At 38.4% G+C, this 24,649-nt stretch overlaps 1 protein-coding gene across 2 annotated transcripts in view; it reads right to left on the minus strand.

The window, feature by feature from the left end:
• PLCB1 (phospholipase C beta 1) overlaps positions 1-24,649 on the minus strand; it is a 724,287-nt gene that overhangs the window by 479,658 nt on the left and 219,980 nt on the right. For both annotated transcript variants that reach the window (XM_074406258.1, XM_074406259.1), the window contains exon 3: positions 14,608-14,676. In XM_074406258.1, coding sequence (XP_074262359.1) covers positions 14,608-14,676 — 69 coding nt within the window. The remainder of the gene's footprint in view (positions 1-14,607; positions 14,677-24,649) is intronic.

Consider the following 24,649-nt stretch of genomic DNA (forward strand, 5'->3'; position numbering starts at 1 on the left):
TTTGGCCGAACACAGGACACTCTCAGAAACTTTAAAGAAGATATCAGTGTTGGAGCCACACAGCAGACATTTCCATTTAATTGATCAGGGTGTGGCCTGCACATCAGATTTTAAAAGCTCCTCAAGTGCTTCTCATATCTTTGTATTAGACTCCATGATTGAAAACCCTGGTTTAGAGTTCACTAAGTAGAAATTAAGAATTTAATACTGGATATGTCCACAAGATGGCGTATTACTGCATTTAAAAGAATTAACATTGAGAAATGTTTCCAAAATGCAACTATGTATTATTCCATGTAGAACAAATTGGATTTATGTTGAAATTACACCAGACAGAAGCAATGATAAAATGAGTCACAATCTTCTGAAAAGACCTGCATTTGATTAACTCATGGTAATTCTGCCTTCAACAACAGGTCCACTCTGGGCCACCATGAGAATGTTCTTGGCTGACAGGCCTTTTACCAATGATTACCCTTGAGCAGAACTGTGACCTTTCCCTTACCATCTCTACAACTTCTCCAGGTCCTTTAGAACCCTTTGGCAATAGGGTAATAGGACAGATGCTTGCCATTATACATGGCATAGAATCTTGATTCAACCACATGCATATTCAGTTCACTGTGTTTTACAAAATGGATACCATATACACTGAAAAATGTAGGCATTGCCCAAACACACAAATTTAACTGTTGATAGGAGATACACCGACCTGTTCTCAAATTTGGGAAATTATACCATCCCAGAAAAGACAGCATATCTGCGATTTTTTTTTTTAAGTAAAAAGCTTTTAACCATTACAGAAAATATTCTACACTTTAATGGTTGCTTTAAAAATCTTCTCTTATTCACTACTGAATGGCCATGATAGTAAGGGACAGGGAGAAAAGCCAGAAGAGTTTTAAATGCAAATATCTACCAAGGGAACCATTCCTTAACCACCCCTGATACCCTGCCAGCATCCAGATATTTCTGCTACCAAATCTGAGTAGTTATATAAAGGTTTTTGTTTCCAAGGAAACCACTGACATCTATGGAATTTAATGAACATAAAAAAGGAACTATGCCATATAATTTACATCTAAAGATAAATGTGAATAGCTGTCAAAATCATCACATGCACACATACACACAGAGATCATTCAGTAAATTTTTAGCCCCATTTTGCTCCATTTAGTAAAGATGTAAATAAACACACATTTATAGTAACAGAATGGCGAAACAAGCCAAAAAAGCAAACCAAAAAAACTATTGACACGTTAGGTAAATTAAGAAATAGTTGGAGCCAAGAATAAGGGTCAAAGGTCGATCTCCTTAGCAACCAGGAGAAAAAAGGAGAAACCTTTAATTTTGTTGTATAAACAGTTTTCTTCTTCTTTCCTAAACCTTAAATATCTATACCAAATTTTATGATTGTGGGTTCACATAATGGCGAAATCTGTACAAAGTCAGAGAAACAGCTGATAATCAGGAATGGGGGACAATAAATAAAGCATTCATTTCAACTCCAGTCCTCATGGATGATTCATTGAAACCACTGTTGTATAACATCCAAATAACAGCTCATTATGAGATTTATATATTGGCATCCAGATTCTATTTGAGATTTGACAACCCTTAAACAAATGGCCTAATTTGAACATTAGCAGGAAACACTCATGAGATAAGGAAAAAATTGAAAGCATATATAAAAGGGTATCGTCAGTAAAGTTACAAGTATACTAAAGTGAAGTCTCCACAAAGGAAGAAAAGCTAGAAGAGAATTCATCATTTGACCTGAATTCACCATTTGATTCCCCTCCTTGAAATATTTTTTAGGCATCAAGAATATGCACTCTTCTGGTTCTTCTCCCTACTCACTAACTGCTCCTTCTGTTTCTTCCTTTTTTAAAAAAATTAAAAAAATAAAAAATGGTAAAACATACATAACATATAATTTGCCATTTTAAAGCATATGGCTGAATGACATTAAGTAGATTCACACTGTTGTGCAACCATCACCACCAACCATCTCTAGAACTTTCTCATCTTCTCAAACTAAAACTCTGTACCCATTAAACAGCAACTCCTCATTTTCTCCTCCTCCAGCCCTGGTGACCACCATGCAACTTTCTACAATGTAACAGTAGCTACAAGCACACCTCATTTTATCACACTTTGCTTTATTGTGCTTTGCAGATATTGTAGGTTTTTCTGTTTCTTTCAGATTGAAGATTTGTGGCATTCCTGACTCCAGTAAGTCTATTGGTGCCATTTTTACAATCGCATGTATATGCTTCATGCATCCGTGTCACGTTTTGGTAATTCTCACAATATTTTAATAATTAGTATATCTGTTATGGTGATCTGTGATCTTTGATGTTACCATTATAATTGTTTGGAGCATCAGGAACTGCACCCATATAAGATGTTGAATGTAATGAATAAATGTTATGTGTGTACTGACTGCTCCATTGACCAGCTGTTCACTTATCTCTCTCCCTCTCCTGGGGCCACCCTATTCTCTGAGACACAATAATATTGAAATTAGGCCAGTTAATAACCTTACAATGGCCTCTAAGTGTTCAAGTGAAAGGAAGAACCATGCATTTCTCACTTTAAGTCAAAAGCCAGAAAGAATTAAGCTGAATGAGGAAGCCATGTCGAAAGTCAAGATAGGCCAAAAGCTCAGCTACTTGTGCCAAATAGCCAAGCTGTAAATGCAAAGGAAAAGTCCTTGAGGGAAATTAAAATTGCTAATCCAGTGAACACACAAATGATAAGAAAGCAAAACAAACTTATTGCTGATAGGGAGAAGGTTTGAGCCATCTGGATAGAAGATCAAACCAGCCCCAATGTTTCCTTAAGCTAAAACCTAACCCAGCAAGGCCCTAATTCTTTTCAGTCCTATGACAACTGAGAGAGGTGAGGAAGCTGCAAAAGAAAAGTATGAAGCTAGCAGAAGTTGGTTCATGAGGTTTAAGGAAAGACGCCTTCTCCATAACATAAGAAGTGCTGGATGAAGCAGGAAGTGCTGACAGAGAAGCCACAGCAAGTTACCCAGAAGATTTAGCTGAAGTCATTGATGAATGTAGCTACACCAAACAACAGGTTTTCAATGTAGACAAAACAGCCTTCTGTTGGAAGATGATGCCATCTAGTACCTTCATATCTTGAGAGAAGTCAATGCCTGGCTTCAGAGTGTCAAAGGATAGGCTGACTCTCTTGTTAGGCGTTAAGGCAGCTGGTGACTTTAAGTGGAAGCCAATGCTCATTGACAATTCTGGAACTCTTAGAGCCCTTAAGAATTATGCTAAATCTATTCCACGTGTACTCTATAAATAGGACAATAAAGTCTGATGACAGCATATCTGTTCACAGCATAATTTACTAAATACCTTAAGCTTACTGTTGAGACCTAATGCTGGGAAAAGATCCCTTTTGAAATATTCCTGCTCAGTGACAATGCACCTGGTCACTCAAGAGCTCTGATAGTGATAAACAAGGAGAATAATGTTGTTTTATACCGGCTAACACATCCATTCTGTAGCCCATAAAACAATAAGTTTGATGATCAAATCTTACTATTCAAGAGATACTTTATGTAAGGCTACCACTGCTATAGATAGGGATTTTTCAGATGGATGTGAGATAAGTAAATTGAAAACCTTTTGGAAGAATCCACCATTCTAGATGCCATTAATAACATTTATAAATCATGGGAGGAGGTCAAAATATCAACAATAACAGGAGTTTTGAAGAAGCTGATTCCAATCCTCATGGACAACTTTGACTTCAGTGGAGAATGTCAGTCTAGTTGTGGTAGAAATTGCAAGAAGACAAGAATTATTGGAACCTAAAGATGTGACTGCTTTGCTGCAATCTTATAATAAAACTTGAATGGGGAGGCAGGGCCAAGATGGCCAACTGGGAGCAGTGGTGACCAGAGGCTCCATGAAAAGAACCGTAACAGCAGGTAAATCCTGCACCGGTAAACAAGGTATTCAGGTTCTCTGATCATAACTGACTAGGCAGCTGGCATGATCTATGGAGAAGAAGGAAGAGCAGTGTGGTCCTCCAAGAGAGTCACATGGGGCAGGGAAGCCCTCACCCCCAGCCAAGGGAGGCGGTGAATGAGCGTGCTACCCAGCAGGGGAAACTGCTTTGTCCATGGAACTGTGCAACCTATGGATTGGAAGATCCCTCTCATGAACCCATGCCATTGGGGCCTAGGGTCCCAATCCAAGCTGTGTCGATTCCCAACAGCCTCTCAGCTAGAATCTGCTTAAGTACTGCTGAGTTCCTGGGAGGGAGGGGTGACCAGCACCACAGATGTGGCTGCCTGCTGTCTAGGCCATTTGAACTCTTTAGAGGAGGAGCAGCAGCCAGCCCTGGGATTCATAATTGCCTGTCACGCTAAGCTCCCTGGGTGGGAGAAGCACGGCATCCATCTCTATAGCTCCAGGCCACACTTTTCCACTTCTGGGGCCAGGGAGGCTGAGTGGCTTGGTCCCAAGAGGTTCCCCACAGCCCAACACACCAGCTGTGGCAGATTGCAGCAGAGCACCTCTTGAGGCCTGACCCTGACTCATCCTTCCTCACTCGGTGGGACTGCTCTGCAGGAACTCCAGCTCCAGTCAGAAGCTCAGGGAAGTAACACTGACCTTCCTGGTCCTGAGCCCCAGGGGCAGGGGTGACCACAGTTTCTGCGGACCAGCAGACTTAGCCTTTCATTATGGTAGTTCCGAAAAATCTAGGCAGCCCAGATGAGTGGGTTTCCCCCCAGAAAAGCACACCCCCATCCAACAAGGGACAGACAGAGTGCTTCATTAAATGGGTTTTACTCCCCATGTCACCCAACTGGGTAAGACTCTCAAACTGGGTTGTCACAAACCCTCTATAGGAGGGATCCCACTGGCATCAGGTTGGTGCCCCTTGAGGTCAGAGATGCACAAAGGAGGAGGAGGCACCCATCTTTGCTATTCCCCAGCCTCCTTGAGTGACATCTCCAGGCATGAGAGCAAACCAGATAAATAGGGCCTGAAGTGAAACCCAGGAAACTGCAGAAGCACTACAGAACAGGGAAGTGACCACTGAAAGAAAAACAAACAGAAAGCAACAATAACAGCATCAACAACACAAAAGTCCCCACAAAAACCCCATCCAAGGGTCAGCAGCCTCAATCAAAACTAGACAAACTCATGAAGATGAGACAGAATCAACAACAACAACAAGAACATTGAAAACCCAAAATGTCAGAGAGCCTCTTCAAGTCCAAAGGATCACAATGCCTCTCCAGCAAGGGTGCAGAACTGGATGCAGGATGAGATGGACAAACTGACAGAAGCAGGCTTCAGAAGATGGATAATAAAAAACTCTGAGCTAAAGGAGCACGTTCTAGCCCAATGCAAAGATTATAAGAACCTTGATATAAGATTAGTGGAGCTAACTAAAAAAAACTAGTTGAGAGAGGAACATAAATGACCTCACGGAGCTGAAAGAAACAGTCCGAGAACTTTGTGAACCATCCACAAGTATCAGTAGCTGAATTAAACAAAAGAAAGGATATCAGAGTTTGAAAAGCATTCCTTTACACCAACAATAGACAAGCAGAGAGCCAAATCATAAATGAACTCCCATTCACAACTGCTGCAAAGAGAATAAAATACCTAGGAATACAGCTAATGAGGGATGCAAAGGACCTCTTCAAGGAGAACTACAAACCAGTGCTCAAGAAAATAACAGAGGACCCAAACAAAGGGAAAGACATTCCATCTTCATTGATAGGAAGAATCAGTATCATGAAATGGCCATACTGCCCAAAGCAATTTATAGATTCAATGCTATTCCCATCAAACTACCATTGACATTCTTCATGGAATTAGGGGAAAAAAAAAAACTACTTAAAATTTCATATGGAATCAAAGACAACCTTGTATAGCCAAGACAATACTGAGCAAAAAGAACAAAGCTGGAGGCATCACACCAGCTGACTTCAAACTATATGACAATGTTGCAGTAACCAACACAGCATTTCACTGGTACCAAAACAGACATACAGAACCAATGGAACACAACAGAGACCTCAGAAATAATACCACACATCTGAAACTATGTGATTTTTGACAAATGTGACAAAAACAAGCACCTATTCAATAAATGGTGCTGGAAAAGCTGGCTGGTCACATGCAGGAAACTGAAACTGGACCCCTTCCTTACACCTTATGCAAAAATTAACTCAAGATGGATTAAATACTTAAATGCGAAATCCCAAACCATAAAAATCCTGTAAGAAAACCTAGGCAATACCATTCAGGACGTAGGTATGTGCAAAGACTTCATGACAAAAATGTCCATGTCAAAAGCAATTGCAACAAAAGCCAAACTTGACAAACAGGATCTAATTAAACTAAAGAGCTTCTGCACAGGAAAAGAAATTATCATCAGAGTGAACAGGCAGTCTATAGAATGGGCAAATTTTTTTGAAATCAACCCATTTGACAAAAGTCTAATATACAGAATTTACAAGAAACTTAAACAAATTTACAAGAAAAAAAAATACCACCATCAAAAAGTGGACAAAGGATACAAAGAGACAGTTCTCAAAAGAAAACATTTATGCAGCCAACAAACATATGAAAAAGAGCTCAACACCACTGATCATTAGAGAATACAAATCAAAACCACAATAAGATACCATCTTATGCCAGTCAGAATGGCAATTATTAAAAAGTCAAGAAACAACAGATGCTGGTGAGGATGTGGAGAAATAGGAATGCTTTTACACTGTTGGTGGGAATGTAAATTAGTTCAAACATTGTGGAAGACAATATGGTGATTCCTCAAGGATCTAGAACCAGAGATACCATTTGACCCAGCAACCCCATTACTGGGTATATACCCAAAGGTATATAAGTCATTCTACAATAAAGACACATGCACACGTATGTTTATTGCAGCACTGTTTACAATAGCAAAGTCATGGAACCAAACCAAATGCCCATCAATGATAGACTGGATAAAGAAAATGTGGTGCATATACACCATGGAAAACTATGCAGCCATAAAGAATAATGAGCTAGTGTCCTTTGCAGGGACATGGATGAAGCTGGAAGCCATGACCAAACTAACAGAGGAACAGAAAACCAAACACCACATGTTCTCACTCAAGTGGGAGTTGAACAATGAGATCATGTGGACACAGGGAGGGGAGCACACACCAAGGCCTATTGGGGGTGGGGATGATGGGAGGGAACTCAGAGGCTGAGCCGGTAGATGCAGCAAACCACTGTGACACACGTACACCTATGTAACAAACCAGCATGTCCTGTCATGTACCTGGGAACTTGGTTGTTAAAACAGAAGCAGGGTTTGAGAGGATTGACTCCAATTTTGAAAGCAGTTGTACTGTGGGTAAAATATCAAATATCATTTCATGCTACAGAGAAATCTTTCTTGCAAAGAAGAGTCAATCAATGTTGCAAACTTCATTGTTGTCTTAAGAAGTTGTCACCACTACCCTAATCTTCAGTAACCACTACCCTGAACAGCCAGCAGCCTTAAATATCAAAGCAAGACCAGCTGTGACTTGCTGAAGACTCAGATGATCATTAGCATGTTTTAGCAGTAAAATATTTTTGATTTAATTTTAAAATTATGTCCAAAAACTGATTTTTAAGACATAAAGCTATTGCACATGTAATGAACTACAGTATAGTGTAATCCTAACTTTTATATGCAGTGGGAAACAAAAAAAATAGTATTACTTATGTTTTTTCAATATTCACTGTATCATGATGGTCTGGAACCGAACCTGCAATGCTGCTGTGGTGTGCCTGTACCTCATATAGGAATAGAGTCATACTATATTCATCCTTTTGTGTCTGGCTTATTTCACTCAGCACAATGTCTTCAAGGTTCCTTCAGGTTGTAGCATGTGTCAAAATTTCATTCTGCTTTAAGGCTAAACTATAGTCCATTGTGAGTATATGCTACGTTTTGTATATCCATCCATCCATCAATGGACATTGGTATACAATTATCTGTTCTAGTTCCTGCCTTCTATTCTTTTAAGTATATACTATTCTCAGTCTCTTTTGCTGTTTCCTCCAAGTTTCCTCAAAGTTTAAATGCAGGCAATCTCACGCCTCAGATTTCAGTTCTCTTTCATTTGTACCTATATTCCTTAAGAGACTTCACCCAGGCTTTGAGCTTCAAATACCCAAATTTATATCTCCAGGGCCAGCATCTTCCCTGAACTCCAGACTTGTGTCTAAATCTCCTGACATTATTGGGTAAAAGTCTAGCAAGTATCTCAACATTTAAACATCCAAAACCAAATTTTGGATTTTTTTCTGTTTAAATGTGCTCTTCCTCCCTTCTCATCTGAGGACATGACAACCCAATGTTCCCAATTCTCTGGGTCAAAACACTAATGGTTGTTGTAGAATCTTTTCTTTTGCTCAACTTCATATCCAATACATTACCAAACTCTATGTCTCTATCTTAAAACGTATTCGGATTCTATCATTTTGTTCACCACTTCTCCAGCTACCACCATGGGCAAAAGTCATCATCTTCACCCCAGGATATCTGCAGCAGCTATTTAGTTGGTCTGGTGGTTGCTGCTTCTTTTCTCTTCTGTAGTTTACTCTCAACAGCTACCAGCAGAACTTTCAAAAGCTCAGATCTTGTCACTTCTCTGCTCAGAACTTTTAGATGCCTTCCCTCTTCGATCAGAAGAAAAGCCCAAGTCATTTTCACGGCTTACAAGGCCTGAATTCTACTGAAACAACGCTGGCCACCGTCTATGCTTGAAACACGCTTTGCTTTTGCTGTATTCCCTTCTTCTATGTAGCCACATTTCATTTTTCTATGCCTGAAACATGCTTTGCTCTTGCTATAAAGAGGAATGCTCTCCCTCACTAAATTCATGTCTCTACTCATGACTGCATCCTATCAAGAGACCTCATCCCATTATAGCTCTGTAAAGCAGCAGACCCCTTCTCAGCACTCATTGTCTTGGGTCTCCAATCCTGCTTTATGCTCCTCAGTGAGTGGAACTTATCTGTTACCCACTTCCCCTACCCTGTGAGGTGCCGGAAGCTGCTGATAGGTCTATTGGCCATGGTGTGTATTGCTTTCCAATTCTTCATTGAATGATATCAGGTTGGTAGCTTGAAATTTGACTCCGAAGAAATAGTTACCCAAAGGAAATCAGCCAAGACAACAAATCAGGGATTTCTTTTCTTCTTGTTAAGACCCAGTTAAAAAGTCCCACTACTTCCTCACTCTTAAATAAAATGCTGTATGACAGCAAAGCTGCTGTTCTTTTTGCTCATTGCTGTTTTCTAGTACCTATAACAGTACCTGGCAGAAATAGTCACTCAATGACTATCTGTCTAATCAGTAAAGAATGAAGTAAAAATGTCATCATTTTTATGTAGAGATTAGGAAAGAAAAGCCTAACCAATTTTTAAAATTTGATTTTATCTAATCTACCTTATATGATTCCAGTGATACTACTTACCATCTAGAATTTAATTGTGGCCTAGATATTTACAAAGAATCTGCATTAAAATTAACATTACATATCTGAAATAACTTCCCTTTACCAATAGAATAAACTAGTTGTCAGATCAGTACTCCAGTTTATTTTGTGTAACTATTAAAATATTTTTCAATGACATTGCTGCATGCATTCTTGAGAGCTGGAAATTGTCAGCATGCAGTTTTCATGTACTCAGGTTGGGAGGGCCTCTGTGACCATGAGGTTGCTCCCTGTGGCATCCAAAAGCAATTCTAGAATGCTTCTGAGAAGCCACACAAAGAAGCTTTAAAAGCCACACATAAAGAAGCACTTTACCTTAGCTAGAGTGTGACTTTTTGTTTTGGGTTCACTTGATTTGCATGACAAAGGTAAGAAGTTTCAGGTTATGTAAACGTCTTCAACTTCAGTTTTAGAATATGTAAGATGGAAAGTCTTGGGTGTTTAACTTCTCAATTTAAAAGCTGGAATCAAGGGCTAACGGAACTTACACACCTAAAACCATTTACTCCATGCCCCATTTCACAGATGAGGAAGCAGAGGTGCTGGCAGACAGCACAACCTTTTTTTTTTTTTTTTTTTTTTTTTTTTGAGATAGAGTTTTGCTCTGTCACCAGGAGCCAGGCTGGAGTGCAGTGGTATGATCTCAGCTCACTGCAACCTCTGCCTCCTGGGTTCAAGCAATTCTCCTGCCTCAGCCTCCCAAGTAGTTGGGACTACAGGCACATGCCACCATGTCCAGCTAATTTTTGTACCTTTAGTAGAGATGGGGGTTTCACCATGTTGGCCAGGATAGTCTCGATCTCTTGACCTTGTGATCTGCCCACCTCAGCCTCCCAAAGTGCTGGGATTACAGGTGTGGGCCACTGCACCCAGCCAGCACAACTTCTTTATGCCTGTTAATGGCAAAGTTGGCACTTGAACCCACATCTCCACTTTCCTGGTTTCACCTACTTTTCCATACCTCTAAGCACTCAATACAGCTGAGAATCATGAGGAAGAGGAAATGACCTTGTGCAGCATAATTTTTGAAACTTCTCCGCTATGTATTGCCCACAGTAAAAATTACACTTCATACTGTGACTCAGAACATACAGTAACATGCATGAAAAAAGCTTCACAAAACAACTCACTCTGTACAAGTTTCTTTTCTACACTTGGCAAGTTTATTTTATTTTATGAAAGCTGCACATGAGCCACTGAATGGCTCTGTTGGGTCAGAAACTACTAATACATCAGAGGCCACAGTGATAAATACTTTCTTTAAAAGCAAAGATCTTTTTGAAGTGATGATCCAGAAAGTACATGTATATAGTACAGACAAGATGTTTATACCACAGCATCTTGCCCTTATATGTGCTTCACAAACCTGGGAGGGTGGAATGAGGGGAAGAGAGAGCAAGAAATAAAATAAGTACCTTTTAGATTTCAAAGGATATCATGTTTCTTTTCTTTTGGTTTTTACATGTAGATAAAAATCTCCCAATTTCTCTCTCATGTGGAATTTTAAAACTGGTAACTTGAACAAAGGTTATATACAGAAAAGATCTGGAATTGCATATATTGTGTTGGGTGTTGACATTTAAATTCATAAACAGGGTAACACATGGAAGCTTTTCCATTTCCTATAAATGTTATTTCGAATCACAGCAGGCACAAAAAACAGTCGTTTTCAACTAGATCTTGAATTTTTATGTAATGAGATGCAGTAAAAAACAAATAATATGAATATAGAGATAAATATTTGTGGGGTGCCTCGGTATTTTGACAAATATCTGTTTCACAAATGTTCTTCCTTCCTTTATGGTCTATAAGCCCCCGCAGAAACTCTTGCACTCAATCTGTCCTTTTGTTACCATTGCCTTTCTGTCACAAGTTTCAAAGATTTATTCACTTTATCCTGATATTTTTATACTTTTAATCTTCTGTTCCAAGTCCTACTGGTGCTTTTTTTCTAACCAATTAAATGGTCTAGTTTTCCTCTTGCAGGCCTATACCTTCTACAGGGTAGTTATACTTTAATCCTGATGCAATTATCTCATGGACAGTTAGTCTCTCTTTTGGCCCACCCCATATGAAACTGTTAACTGGGAGGCCAGGAGCTGCCAAGTGTGGTGTGCAAAGGGCCAAGGGGAACCTGAAGATGGAAAAGGACCCTGTATTAGTTTGTTCTCGCACTGCTATAAAGAACTTCCTGAGATGGTAGTTAATAAAACAAAGAAGTTTAATTGACTCACAGTTTTGTATGACAGCGGAGGCCTCAGGAAACTTACATTTATGGTGGAAGATGAAGGGAAGGCAGGCACCTTTTTCACAAGGTAGCAGGAGAGAAAATGAACTCAGGAGGAACTACAGAACTCTTATAAAACCATCAGATCTCATGAGAACTCACTATCAGGAGAACAGAAGGGGAACTGCCCCCATGGTTCAATTACCTCCACCTGGTCGCTCCCTTGACACAAGGGGCTGATGGGGATTATAATTCAGGATGAGATTTTGGATGGAGACACAGCCGAACTATATCAGAACCGCTTCCAGAACCTTGGATGGCATACTGATGAAAAAGAGAGGCACCTAGTCCTTGGTGACATTAACTGAGCAGAGGAAGGAAACTTTAACCTGAATTTGGCAATTCTGCTGAAATTTTCAATACATTCCAGTCATTTTCAATAAATTACATTCTTAGTTATCCTACTTGAGCAGGAAATTTGAAGATTTTTTTTTTAAGATTTTAAACTGACAGTAATAGTAACTTCTTTCTTGCCTGTCAACCCCCTTTGAGATAAGCCCCTCTTCTGATCCTTCTTGCTGACATAAACTTTTCCAAATTAAGTGAGTGAAATGAAAAGTGGACTTATATAATTCTGACTTGAATTTTTTTAGTGATAACAAAAACAATGTTACTATCAACAATATCGCCTAATATTTAGTAAGTACTTATTATATACCAATAGCAGGTTAAGGCAGTGGTGCTCAAATTTTGTGCAAATTTGTTTTTCAAATCTGTGACGCCCACACCACACCTATATCAATTTGATTCTTATGGTATCAGCATTTCTGGAGGTGGAAAACACACATCAGCATTTTTTAATGTTTCCCAGGCAATTCCAAGAGCAGTTAAATTTGAGAACTCCTGTGCTAAACGTTTGCTAATGAATTATTTCTTGTAAGCCTTATAGCAATCATTTCGAGTACTTATTATTATCATTATCATTGCCATTTAGCTAATAAGGAAGGAGTCCGAGTCTCAGGAAAGCCACACAGGTAATATTTAATAGAACCAGACTTTGGAATTATTAAAGGAGAGTGAGGTTCCTGACCACCAGCAAGGGATAGGAGCGGGAAAAATATGAAGCCAGGAGCATAGATAATCCACAGAGAAAGCAATCGGTCCCTCCAAGAAAGAGCTGATGGAAAAAAACAGTCCAAGTCAGAGTATTCTGAGTGTTAAAAATCCATCCTTAAGAGAAGCATTTTAGGATCTAAGAGTGGTTTATCAGCTCAGCACAGTACAAACTCTACTTCTGTTCATTCGTCACCGTTCAGTAGACTTTTATCAAACCACATCCATAAACGAAACACTTAACTGACAAGCAAGCTGTGTATTGCAATAAGAGACAGATCCAAGCCTAAAAGAAACCCTCCATGTGGCAGCAGAATTCACTTTGACTTTCAATGCCTGGAGACAAAGCGTGCTCTGATGCAGTCCCCGCAACTGGCTTTACTAATATTGATATTGAAATTGTAAGTTAGGCCAATAAACTTAGGTTCAAAGACAAATTTTATAGCTATATTATCAATGTAGTTTTTGGAACTAACAGACTTACATGAAACTTGGCCGAAATGTTGTTGGGGGAAGAAGAAAAAATATTCTTTTCTATACTAAAACTGTGAGAAATTCTGAATCATCAACAAAGCATTAATTATGGTAAGTCTGATACAAAACTCAGGCTAAACTACTGAAATTCTGTGTTACTAAGGAGATAAATGTAAGTAACAGACTAATTTCATATGAAACACAGAAGCCTTCATGAAAACAGTTCTAATTTTTCTTTCTAAAAGCCCTTATTTTTTACATTTTACCATAGATCATTTTAACCCTTTCAGGAAAACAAAAACAAAAACAAAAACCAGTAGCTGTGTCATAGAATTTATTGGCACCTACTACCTTGTTACATCTCTGAAGAATAACTATTCCAGGTGATTTTCTTTCTTGCATCTCCAAAGCAACAAAGCATTTTGATGTCAAGAAAGAATTTTGACTTTTAAAGATAAAACAAAAGTTGTGGGAAGACAAATAGAAAAACAGCTAGTTTTATATCAATTATAGAAAGAGGCCTTGAGCTCCTAAATGGCAACCATACTTCTGTGTTTGCCAATACCCTCTCTGCTAGAAATGAAGAATGTAAAGCATTACATTTTATACACAATGAAGAATAGTTTTTAACTTTGATGGCAAGTCAACACATGCTGCTAGTATACCCTACCAGATCATGTAAGCCTAAAAAAATTGTGTTCTTCATCCAATATTTAAAAATAATCTTCAAAAAATAGACTGCAAACACTTCTTTGACCATTTCTTCAGTAAGTTTTTGAAACCAAAACAAATGACACTGCACACCATTCATCCCAAAGTATGCTGATCTTCACTAGTAACATCTGCAGAATTAAGACTAAACATCTTTTGGCATCATGGATAGAATCATTCCAATTGCAGAGCATTTAAGCTATACAGGAGTTTCATTCATCATGTCTAACGGTGAGTTCCCATATGCTTACGAGGTTCAAGGATTTTTTTCAAACAGCTTCAAGTACAATTTAACCATCCAGTAACTTGGCATTTTTTTTTTCAAAAAAAGGCAAAATTAGAGGTCATAAAGCAAGCCCCTATGTCTAACAGCCCACATATTTGCTCATTGTTTCCATCTTTAATAAAAATGAAAGTGTTTAGGGCATACTTGCTGTTGTATTTTACAACATCTACAACATAGAAACTTTTAATTGGGGCAATTAATTGATATCGTGACACAGTTAAACAACTGAGGTAGCATCTGATGCATGCATAACACTCAGCCTCCTACCTTGGGAGCTTTGGCGTGTCTCCCACATCTGGCATCTTTGACAAGGCTGAGATCCAGTAGCTCCGTCTCCTGGAAGGCAAAAAATGTGAAATCATTAAGCAACCACACGGATCTTTCTTCTTTATGTCATTGACATCACTTAAAAAATATCTTGAGACTTGATTGAAGACTTCTCTGCAGTTGGTATATTTCTTTCCTCTTATATCACTTCTCAATTGAATTAGAATGGAAACAAAAAGGTAGCTAACTGTTAATTGCTCAGTTATACATTTTGAAAACAAAAAGTGTGTGGTTATGTCCCCAGTCTATTCTATAAGCCATTGCTAAATCACAATGAATCAGGTCTGCTTGTTCTTTCTGTTGAATATAATTCTGGGAGTCACTCTGAGTGTAAGTGAGGGTAGGAGGGTATGTCGGTGAGGAGAAGGATTAGGGAGGACGATGTAGGGAGATGCTCCCATTGGTTTACACACATACCCAGCTTATCCCACCAAGGCAGAGATACAAATCTGCCTCCCCCAGTCCCCAGCCTTTTACACACATACCTCACAACATGATCTTTTCAATTAATCATTACCCATCATTGAACACTCATAATACACAAGTTATTCTAGGGAATAAGACACACAAGATGTGATTTCTTTTCTGGATGGACTTGCCATCAAACAGAAGTGTAAATAAATGTATATGTGTAAGACAAAGGGGAATGTGTCAATGCCAATTTTAAAGTTAACTGCTATGGTGGAGGAGGGCAGCAAAGAAAACAGTTTTTCTCCTAGGATCTCAGAGAAAAGTTTATGAGAAGTCATTAGCTTGGAGAAAAGAAGTGGGGAGGAAGAGGGCTCCTCCCAGTTGGAGGGGAAAATATAAGCAAATGACTAGATGAGAAAAGTCCAGAGGTTTTGGCTGAACCTTGACGTATTAATGGTCTTCAGAGACAGAGAAAATTGCAGGGATAGGAGGTAGGGAGAAAGACAGAGAAGCATCCAGGATTAAAGAACTGCAAAGGTACAGGCACAGTTGTGTAGAAGGATGGAAGGGGATTGACGTGGGAGGACATTCAGTATTCCATTTGGCTAGAGCATAAACACGTGACAAGAAGTCATGGGAGATAACACCAGAAAGGAATATGGGCCAAAGGATGGAAACCCTCAATGTCTGCCTAAGGAGATGAGCCATGAGGTTTGTGACACACACAGGTCACTGCGTTAGACAGTGGACTCTACCACCAGCCAGGTAGGACTGCAGTGCAATAAGCAGTTGTCTTAAAGTGACTCCAGATGTTCAAACTATGATTCCTGGACAATAAGCAAGTTGGATAGAGCATCGAGTCCCCTTCTCCCACCAGAATGCACTGCATCCTATTTCAGCTGCCAATAGACCCTCTGGATAGGAGTGGCTGTAACTTCTTACTGGCCAAGCTTCCTAAGAACCAGCACCTTTTGTTCTTAGGCAACTTCTTTAAACAGCTGATGCCAGTTCCAAATTTCTGGTGCAAACTGGTCTGATTATTTTCCCGCACCTAAGATTGTCATGTAATGAGGGCCAAATTAAAAGTGAAGCCTCACCCCTTGAATGCAAACCCACACAGCAGGTCCAACAGAACAACTGATATACCTCTCTGTGGGATGAAGGGTGGACAGGAAACAGTAGGTCTCTGCTCTTGCTCACCCTGATCTTATAAGTTACCTTTTCCTCATTTTAGAAGATTCCTTAGCCCATTGCATGCTGTGTCTGACCCTGTAGAAACCCTCCCAATCCCTGGGGCGTGACAGGCGACAACCCAGCAAGGATCTTGCAGGACAGAGTGACTGGTGCCACAGTTACCTGAAGGCTACACCATCCACAATACTGGAGGTTGCCTATGAGTGTTAGAAAACAATGGTCTCAACCATGTTCAGTGCTCCACTTAGGCAAATGTACATTATAGAGCCCTCACTGAAGAAACGGTGGAAAAACCGGACATAACTAAGTTAAGCATATGCCCAAGTTTCATCTCTGCAGCAATGTCAACCAAAATATTTTCTGGAAGATGAGAAACAGTAAGGAAACCAAGCTTGAAGAAGTTTAATCTAGAAGATGGGAACTAAGTGGAGATTTGAGAGATGAGAGACGAGAGATGAGAGACAAAATGAAGGTAGGGAACTGGAAGAAACGAGAGAGATGCCATGGAGGAACTGACTGAAGCAAAGAGGGAAGTCATAAAGCATGCTGCAGTTTCCACATTCCCTACATTGAAACTCAGAAGTTTGGGCAAAATGATAGTACATTCTGGAGATGTTGATTCGAGGGGTTTATCCAAGTGGAAATGCCAGTAATTAACTCACTGGAGCATTATTTATTGTATGCGTACAATGTATCAGGTACACACCAGTACTGAGTGTTAAACTAAAACATTCAAAGATAATAGCCCAGTTTTGATGAGCTCACAAACAAACCAATTATTATATGCTAAAAGAAATATTTCAAAGTGCCCTACAGACATGGGTGACAGAGAGGAATGGCATGATTTCAGTCAGTACACAAGGGTGAGACAGAATTTGTCAGCATTATAACTATGTGGTTGGGGTGTGAGGGTGGGTGGTGGTTTCAGAGAGAGAAAACTGCAGGTACAAATTCATAGAGGCAGAAATTGTGTACAGAAAACTACAACTGACTTAGGATATGTCACAGAGGTATATGGAGCATCAGCAAAAATTACTTTGGGATTTAATAGTTATTACATGGGTGTTCTCTTCACAATTATGTATAAAACATTAACATTTATGTTTGATGTTATTTTCCATATATGTTGCATGATATTTTACATCTATGTAGGATAAAAATCTCTCTCACACACAGTATTATGTTTACCTAATCTATAACTATATATACATATTATAACCTCTCTCTCTGTATATATTTTTTTGAGACACAGTCTCACTCCATCACCCAGGCTCAAGTGCAATGGTACAATCTCAACTCATTACAACTTCCACTTCCCAGGTTCAAATGATTCTCATATCTTAGCCCCCAGGTAGCTGAAATTACATGTACACACCACAATGCTCAGCTAATTTCTGTATTTTTAGTAGATATGGGGTCTTGCTATGTTGGCCAGGCTGGTCTTGGACTCCAGACCTCAAGTGATCCACCCACTTGGGCCTCCCAAAGTCTGGGATTACAAGCGTAGCCACTGTGCCCAGCCTATAATATTTTCTATTTAAGGAAATTCCTCCCAGCTGAAGAGACAATAGATTTAAACATAACTTGTTTGATTATATACACAAAGTGCAAATTGAGTTCAAAAAGAACTAGGTCTTAGCAGGTATCACTATACAAACTTTTGCATTACAGATAATGAACACTGTATTCCACTTTCAGGATTCATTCCCCAAGCCACCAAGGGGTAGTTAACACCAACTGGGTGCATGAAAACCACTGCAGGGCACTATCATCAAGGGTAATGTGGCGTAGGAAAGACCTAGGTGGAAAAGCTGTCCATGAACTAATTTGGCTAGAAAGCAATGCTTAAAATAGTGCCTCCCACTTCTATTAACATGCCACAGCCACCCCTCTGGAGTTTAACTGCATTTCTTTCTCTCAGATACTAAAAAGAAAATGAGGAACCCAATGCACGACCACAAACGTGTTTCTTATATCATTAAAACTTTTTCTAGGTTTATATTTTTGTGGCAATAGTTTTAAGAATGCATTCTCATTACAATAAAGCAGTGAAATGGCCCCTTTCTGCCCTTTCTCGTTTTGTTTAAGTGTTTAAGAGTTTCTTTTTTCCAGCTTTGTGGAATTCATTATTTCTTTACTCCTCTCTTTGAGAGAGAGATCACAGGGTATATATGCAGACAACTTGGGTCTGAGTGAGGACCTTAAAATTAATTATCCTGTATTCAGTCAATAACTTTACCACACTGAGCAGCAATTTTGTCATCTATTAAATGAGTATAATCATGCCTTCCATACCAGTGTCTCTCCAACTGTAACCTGCATTAGAGTTGCCTGAAAGGCTTATCAAAATACAGAATCACTTGGTGTCACCTGTCAGATATTCTGGCGTAGCTACTCCAGAATCTAGAGTAGCCCTGAGAATTTGCATCTCAGATAAACCCCCAGGTGATGCTGCTGCTGCTGGTACTAATGACCACAGTTTGAGAAGCACTAATTATACTCACTCATGTTGTTATAAGGCCTTTCATGTGACCACCATTGATAAAGCACTACATTACTTAGGTTACTATGAAGAATCTGTAACTGTCATTTCTTTATATCAGGAACTATCAAAAATATTATACTTACTGAATATAAAAGTATATCTAGTGGTGAGATTTAGCTGAAGAAAAACTATGGAATTACAAATGCCCTCAAATGCTATTTTAGTAATTTCTCTTTAGTATTAAATCATATCCTATCCATGTTCAGAAATGTCATACGTGTTCAGAAATTCAAGCAACCATTGAAATTGTTTTGTTTGCCATATCTATGGTCCTACTACAGAACCTTTGCATTATGCTTCATAACATCAGAGACATCTTTAGAAAAGTGGAAGAAAGAAATTTAAATTTGTTCTCTCTAACCTTTAAGCACATCCAGCAATGAAAAAGGAATTGAAGTGCCTTAAGTCACATAACCTACCCAAATCATTAAAGGAGGAATGCAATAAAAGAACCCTTTATCTCCAAGGCCATTAATGATACCCTGCAAAGCTTGGAAATTAACCTCTCAGGACCTCAGATGTATCCACTGATGCACTGATGAATATGCCCTCTCTTCTTGTCAGTATGGATAAAAGTGAATTAACAGTCATATTTTCTTAAAATACCCCAAACTCATTAATTAGTAATAGTTATTACTAATTAATCAATCCATTAATTAGTGATAATTCATTATTACTAAATAAATAGTAATAACAGGTTTTTGGTATTTTTAAAAAATATTTTGAATGAGTTATGAGAAAACAGGCAAGCTAAGGGAAGACTAAATTGTCATTTTTGTTTATTATTTAGCAAAGAAATTTCAATCCATCAGCCACAACATACTATGTGGTAGATGAAACATGAAATCCACTTCAAACTCAGGAAGAAATAAAATTTAAAACACAACTTTTCCAGAATCCCAACTTCTGTGCACTGTTACTGAATTCTATTAGTCACCCAATATAATAATGTGCTTCAGGTTCACACAGTATATAATCAGAGCAGCAATTATAGTCATAAACATTTCACAGAGAAGATATTAATGACTGGGTGTGTGCGTTGTGAGTATGTATACCTCCACATGTGTGTGGGGTATAGTATTAGGTTGGTCTATTTTGATTTACCAGAAGTAGAATACATTAATATATTTTATTGACTGCCAAACATCCTTAAAATGCACAATTAAAAAAGAAACTATTTCAGAGTCTTTTAATTAAGGGTTTTAATTTAACAAGAAGCAGATGGACTTAGACTCAATTTTTTGTTCCTTAACTTTATTCCACCTCTGAGGGGGATTAAAAAAATCTGTGCAATGTACCTCTCAAAGAAATCCCTGCACCGTCTGCCACCTGGTCTCTCTTTTCCTTTGTTCTCCAGGCAGCATTTTCATCTTTATTTCCACAACTTGCAATGGAAACCCACAGTAAGAAACGCCAATGGAAATGAGATGTACAAGTCATCAACAAGAACCAAGGCAGAGAAAAGAGAAAGATGACATATCTGGCCTTCTTTACTTAAACACACTTAGATTTAATATAGTGCAAATTTTGTAGAATTAGGAGGCAGAAAATTTAAGTTCTTCCCTAAAATTATCACTTATCAATGCAGTATTAAACAAGTTGCTACAGATGCTCATGCATGCCTTGTATCCTGATCTGTCAAACGCAAGTGCAGATGCCAGCAACATCTCCTTCTTTGGGCTGCTGCTAAATCAACTGAAATATTAAACTAAGATCTCCATTTACCAAGCAGGGAGTACTAAATATATACACATTATTATTCTTGCAAGATTTCCCATTCTAATTGAAACGGAAAAGATCCTGGCAGAAAAGTTAAAAGTTGTTAGGTAAAGCATCTGGAATACACACAAGGAATGCAAATAAACACAGAAAAAAAAAAAAAAAAAGATCTGAAAACCCTGGACTCTATACCTGTTTCATAAAAACTTAAAACCTAAGTAAGAGAGAAAACATCTAGAAAAAAATTTTATGTGTTACAGGTAAATGCAGAATAGCATCAACATTTGAAATGGGAAAAACAATGAGATCATTCATGTGTTACGGGTTGTACTGTAACTGTCTCATGACATGGGGTTTCACCACTTGGTGTGAAGCCATCAACAAAAAGACCTTGAGCTTGTACCTCCATTTGTACAGTGTTTAACATGAAGTTCAGCACAGAGGCTTTATTTCATACTGGTTTGTGAATGAATGACACCCTGCTGAAGATGTTAGGTATTTCAGATTTTGGTCCTAATAGGAACACAGTATATAAAACAGTCAGACTCATCTTTACCCAGAAAACCAACAAGATGCCTTATTTTTGCAAGCAACCAAGGGAAATTGAAAGTTCATTAATACAGCGGTCATAATTACCTTCCATGCTCTCATGTTCTCATAAATATCGTAGTATAAATTGGGGAAAATTGGGTGATCCAATGCCTCTGGATGTTACCGGTTCTGTTCTAGAGTCTGAATGTTATCCCTGGCCCTACTTCCAAAGTCTTTGGCCTAATGTTATTGGCAAGTATACAAATGTGGCAGATAATGTGGATGATAACTTTTCATTTTTAATTTATGTCCTTGCTTCCTTCATTGTCCCATTGCCTGTCCTAGGGAGATAAGGAATCCACCACCGTCTGAAGTTCATGCATTCTTCCGGGAGCCAAGGTCACTATACAGGCGAATACTGAACCAAAAAAACCTAGACAATTTCTCTTAATGTGCTTTTTAATCTAAAGAGTCTGCTCAGTACAAATAAAATAAAAACTGAGAAAGTATTGTGGATGACATTAAAGGTTCCTACAAAGGAGGCAAAGTCAAATAATACCATTAATAACAACAGCAATAGTAGTCAAAACAATAGAGAACCAACATGCCAAGAATTATAAAACGTTCATGTATTATCTCATTAGTCCTTGCAATAATACTGTCATCTAAGTATCATATTTCTGTTTTGCCGATGAGAGAACTAACAGAGATAGTTATGACTACTATTAACTACTGTTGGTCAATTGCACAATTTCTCACAAACATTTTTCCCTATCTTTGGTGGGCAGAACCCTAAGATGGCCACCCTCATTTGCATCTCCTTGTATCCAGGACTTTGTGTATTCCCCTCCCTCCGACTGATGGACCTGCAACTTTCTTCTAACCAATACAACATGGCAAAAGTGCTGGACTGTCACTCCCACCATTATGTTACATAACTGGTGAATAGATTTTGCAGGTGTCATTAAGGTTCCCAATCAGACAACTTAAACTTACCCAAAAGAGAGATATCTTGGGTGAGCCTTTCAAAACGGGGTATAGAAGCGAGAGACGTGAAGCAGCAGAGACACTAATCTGCTGGCTGTGCTGTGTACTGACTATGGAAAGAAAGGCCTCCAGGAGATAAGAGCATCAGTTCTACAATCACAAGGAACTGAATTCTGGCAACAACCTAAATTACCGCGAAAGAAGAACTTGAGCTCCAGGTGAGAACACAGCCCAGGAAACAAACATCCTGATTTCAGCCTTGGGAGACCCTAAGCAGGTGAGACTCTGACCCACTGAAACTGAGATAATAAATGTTTGTTGTTTTAAGCCATTAAGTTGTGGCAGTTTGTTATGAAGCAGTAGATAACTAATATAGTAATCCCATTGTTTCCAAGTTCTAATGTACTTAATTAAAAAGAAATGTAAATGAATTTACATATCTTGGCACTCTACCCTGCATAAAAATGGCTGCATTATTGAATATGCCCAAACAGAAACAATTACTATAATAGAATCACAGACCTTGATAATGGAAAGAAAACACAGATGAGGAAACTAAGTCCCAGAGAAAATGTTAATTGCCCAGAATCGCTAACCCTGGGTACATAATAGAAAAAAGAATCTACATATCCACAAACTTACTTTTTTACTAAAAATTTTTGATATCAATAGGGTAGTAGGAGTATTGTATAATATAAATGAAAGAAAACTACTTTTTTCGTGTATAAGAAAAAATACCATGATAAATTCAGCAGTTTTCAGAGGCTATATATATATATAGCCTGAAATATATCGGAGGATATGCAGTTACTTTATTCTTTGCAGATTACCAGGTGAGATAGTTTGGCTGCTGGTTGTGCAATAGCCAAATATTCTCATTCTTCCTTCCTTCTTCAGCAACCCTAGAAACTCTTATACAGTCATCTAAGAGTAAAACATTTCTAAAATTGAAAGTTAATGCAGCTAAACATAAAAATCTATGGATAGTGCCAAGGCTTTAAGACATAAAATGAATAAAAGTTACTTGTAACAGTATTTATGGTGTAGTTGCATGCATCTATGACTCTGAGGGAAGAAACTGCTACACTTGCTTCCAGATTCTACAAAGTATTAGGAGATATATTAGCAATTTATTTCAAATGATGAATGAAAAACAGGTGAGATTTAGATGGTAGTAACTGCCTTCATTTTAACAAGATGTCAGCTTACTAGGGTGACATTAAAGGACTGAGAAAAAAGTTCCATAATTACATGGAAAATCTATATATATTTAAAAGATGAATAATTTCAGAAGTTTATTGGCTTTTTATAGCAATGTGCTTTATTTTTCTAGATTTTATATATTACCAGGCATCTCATTGAGGAATTCTCCACATCTTTATGAAGAATGACGCTGCATGTGTTCAGAACTCAGGGTTTAAAAAAGTCACAACTATGATGAAAAAGATGGCATTTTCACAATTTTCTATTACTGTTTGTGTTAAGCTAAAGTCCTCATTTTGGACTAATCAGATTAACTAGAAACAGTATGCATCATTTTGCAAACAGTCTCATTAGTTATAAAAAATACCTTCCTATTTTTGGTGAGCATAGATCTGATTTTGATAAAAGGTCTTTTGAAAAGAAATGTGGAAACGATATAGATTCATCAGGCAAACAAGCTGTTTCCACTTGAAAAGTCCAGATGATAAAAATGTAGCCAGATTTTCCCTTTGAATCATCTAAAATGTTATCTCTGGTTTACACCTATTTCATTGTGGCTGAACAGCCAGCCAAGCTTTTTCATCTAGCAGTGCAAACTACTCCCCCAATCCTAGCATAATATAATATCTGAACTCATCACTTAGCTGCTTATAGGACTTAAATGCCTTCATTTCTCCACACCAGTGGTTCTCCACATGTGGCCCTTTAACCTATGGTATCATCATCACATGGAACAAGTGAAAAATACAAATTCTCTGGTTCAACCCTAGGCTTACTGAACTAGAACCTCCAGGGTGTCCCAACAATCTGTGAGGGGTGATTCACCTCCTGGTGATTCAGTTGCAATCTGAAGTTTGAGAATCTCTGTCCTAGATATTAAATGAAGACAACGGCTGCCCACAGAGAAGGCTAATTAGGTCTAGAACGGATAGGGCATTCTGACACTTGGACAGGCTTCCTACGTCCAGTTACAACGTAACTGCATCAGAGTCCTAAGAGCAATGAGAAAACCGCTAATAAAGCTGAGAAGTCTTCTTCAGACTACTGTGTTTACCAGTAGTTCTAATACCACGTAGATTAAAGCAGCAATTTCCACATTGGGCCCTAGAGGCCAGATGGTGTCAAAGAGAGGTTCTAAAAATGCTTGGCTGATTTCCATGTTTTGATTCAGCCCTGTGCCTGTTACATCTAGTGAGCAACCAACGTATTTTCTTTCTCATCACACAGTATAGCATGTCTGGTGATTTCCATATTTTCTGAAGTATAGATAGATGGCATTTATCCTTGCTTTACCTTAGTAGCTAATTTATTATATCCACCTGGATAGTCTCATTTTCTCCAGTTATTTATTCCAAAATATATCACAATTTTTTTCTGTCAAAGGTTTGCATT

The sequence above is a fragment of the Saimiri boliviensis genome, chromosome 9 (assembly GCF_048565385.1).
Source record: "Saimiri boliviensis isolate mSaiBol1 chromosome 9, mSaiBol1.pri, whole genome shotgun sequence".
Classification (NCBI taxonomy): Eukaryota; Metazoa; Chordata; class Mammalia; order Primates; family Cebidae; genus Saimiri; species Saimiri boliviensis.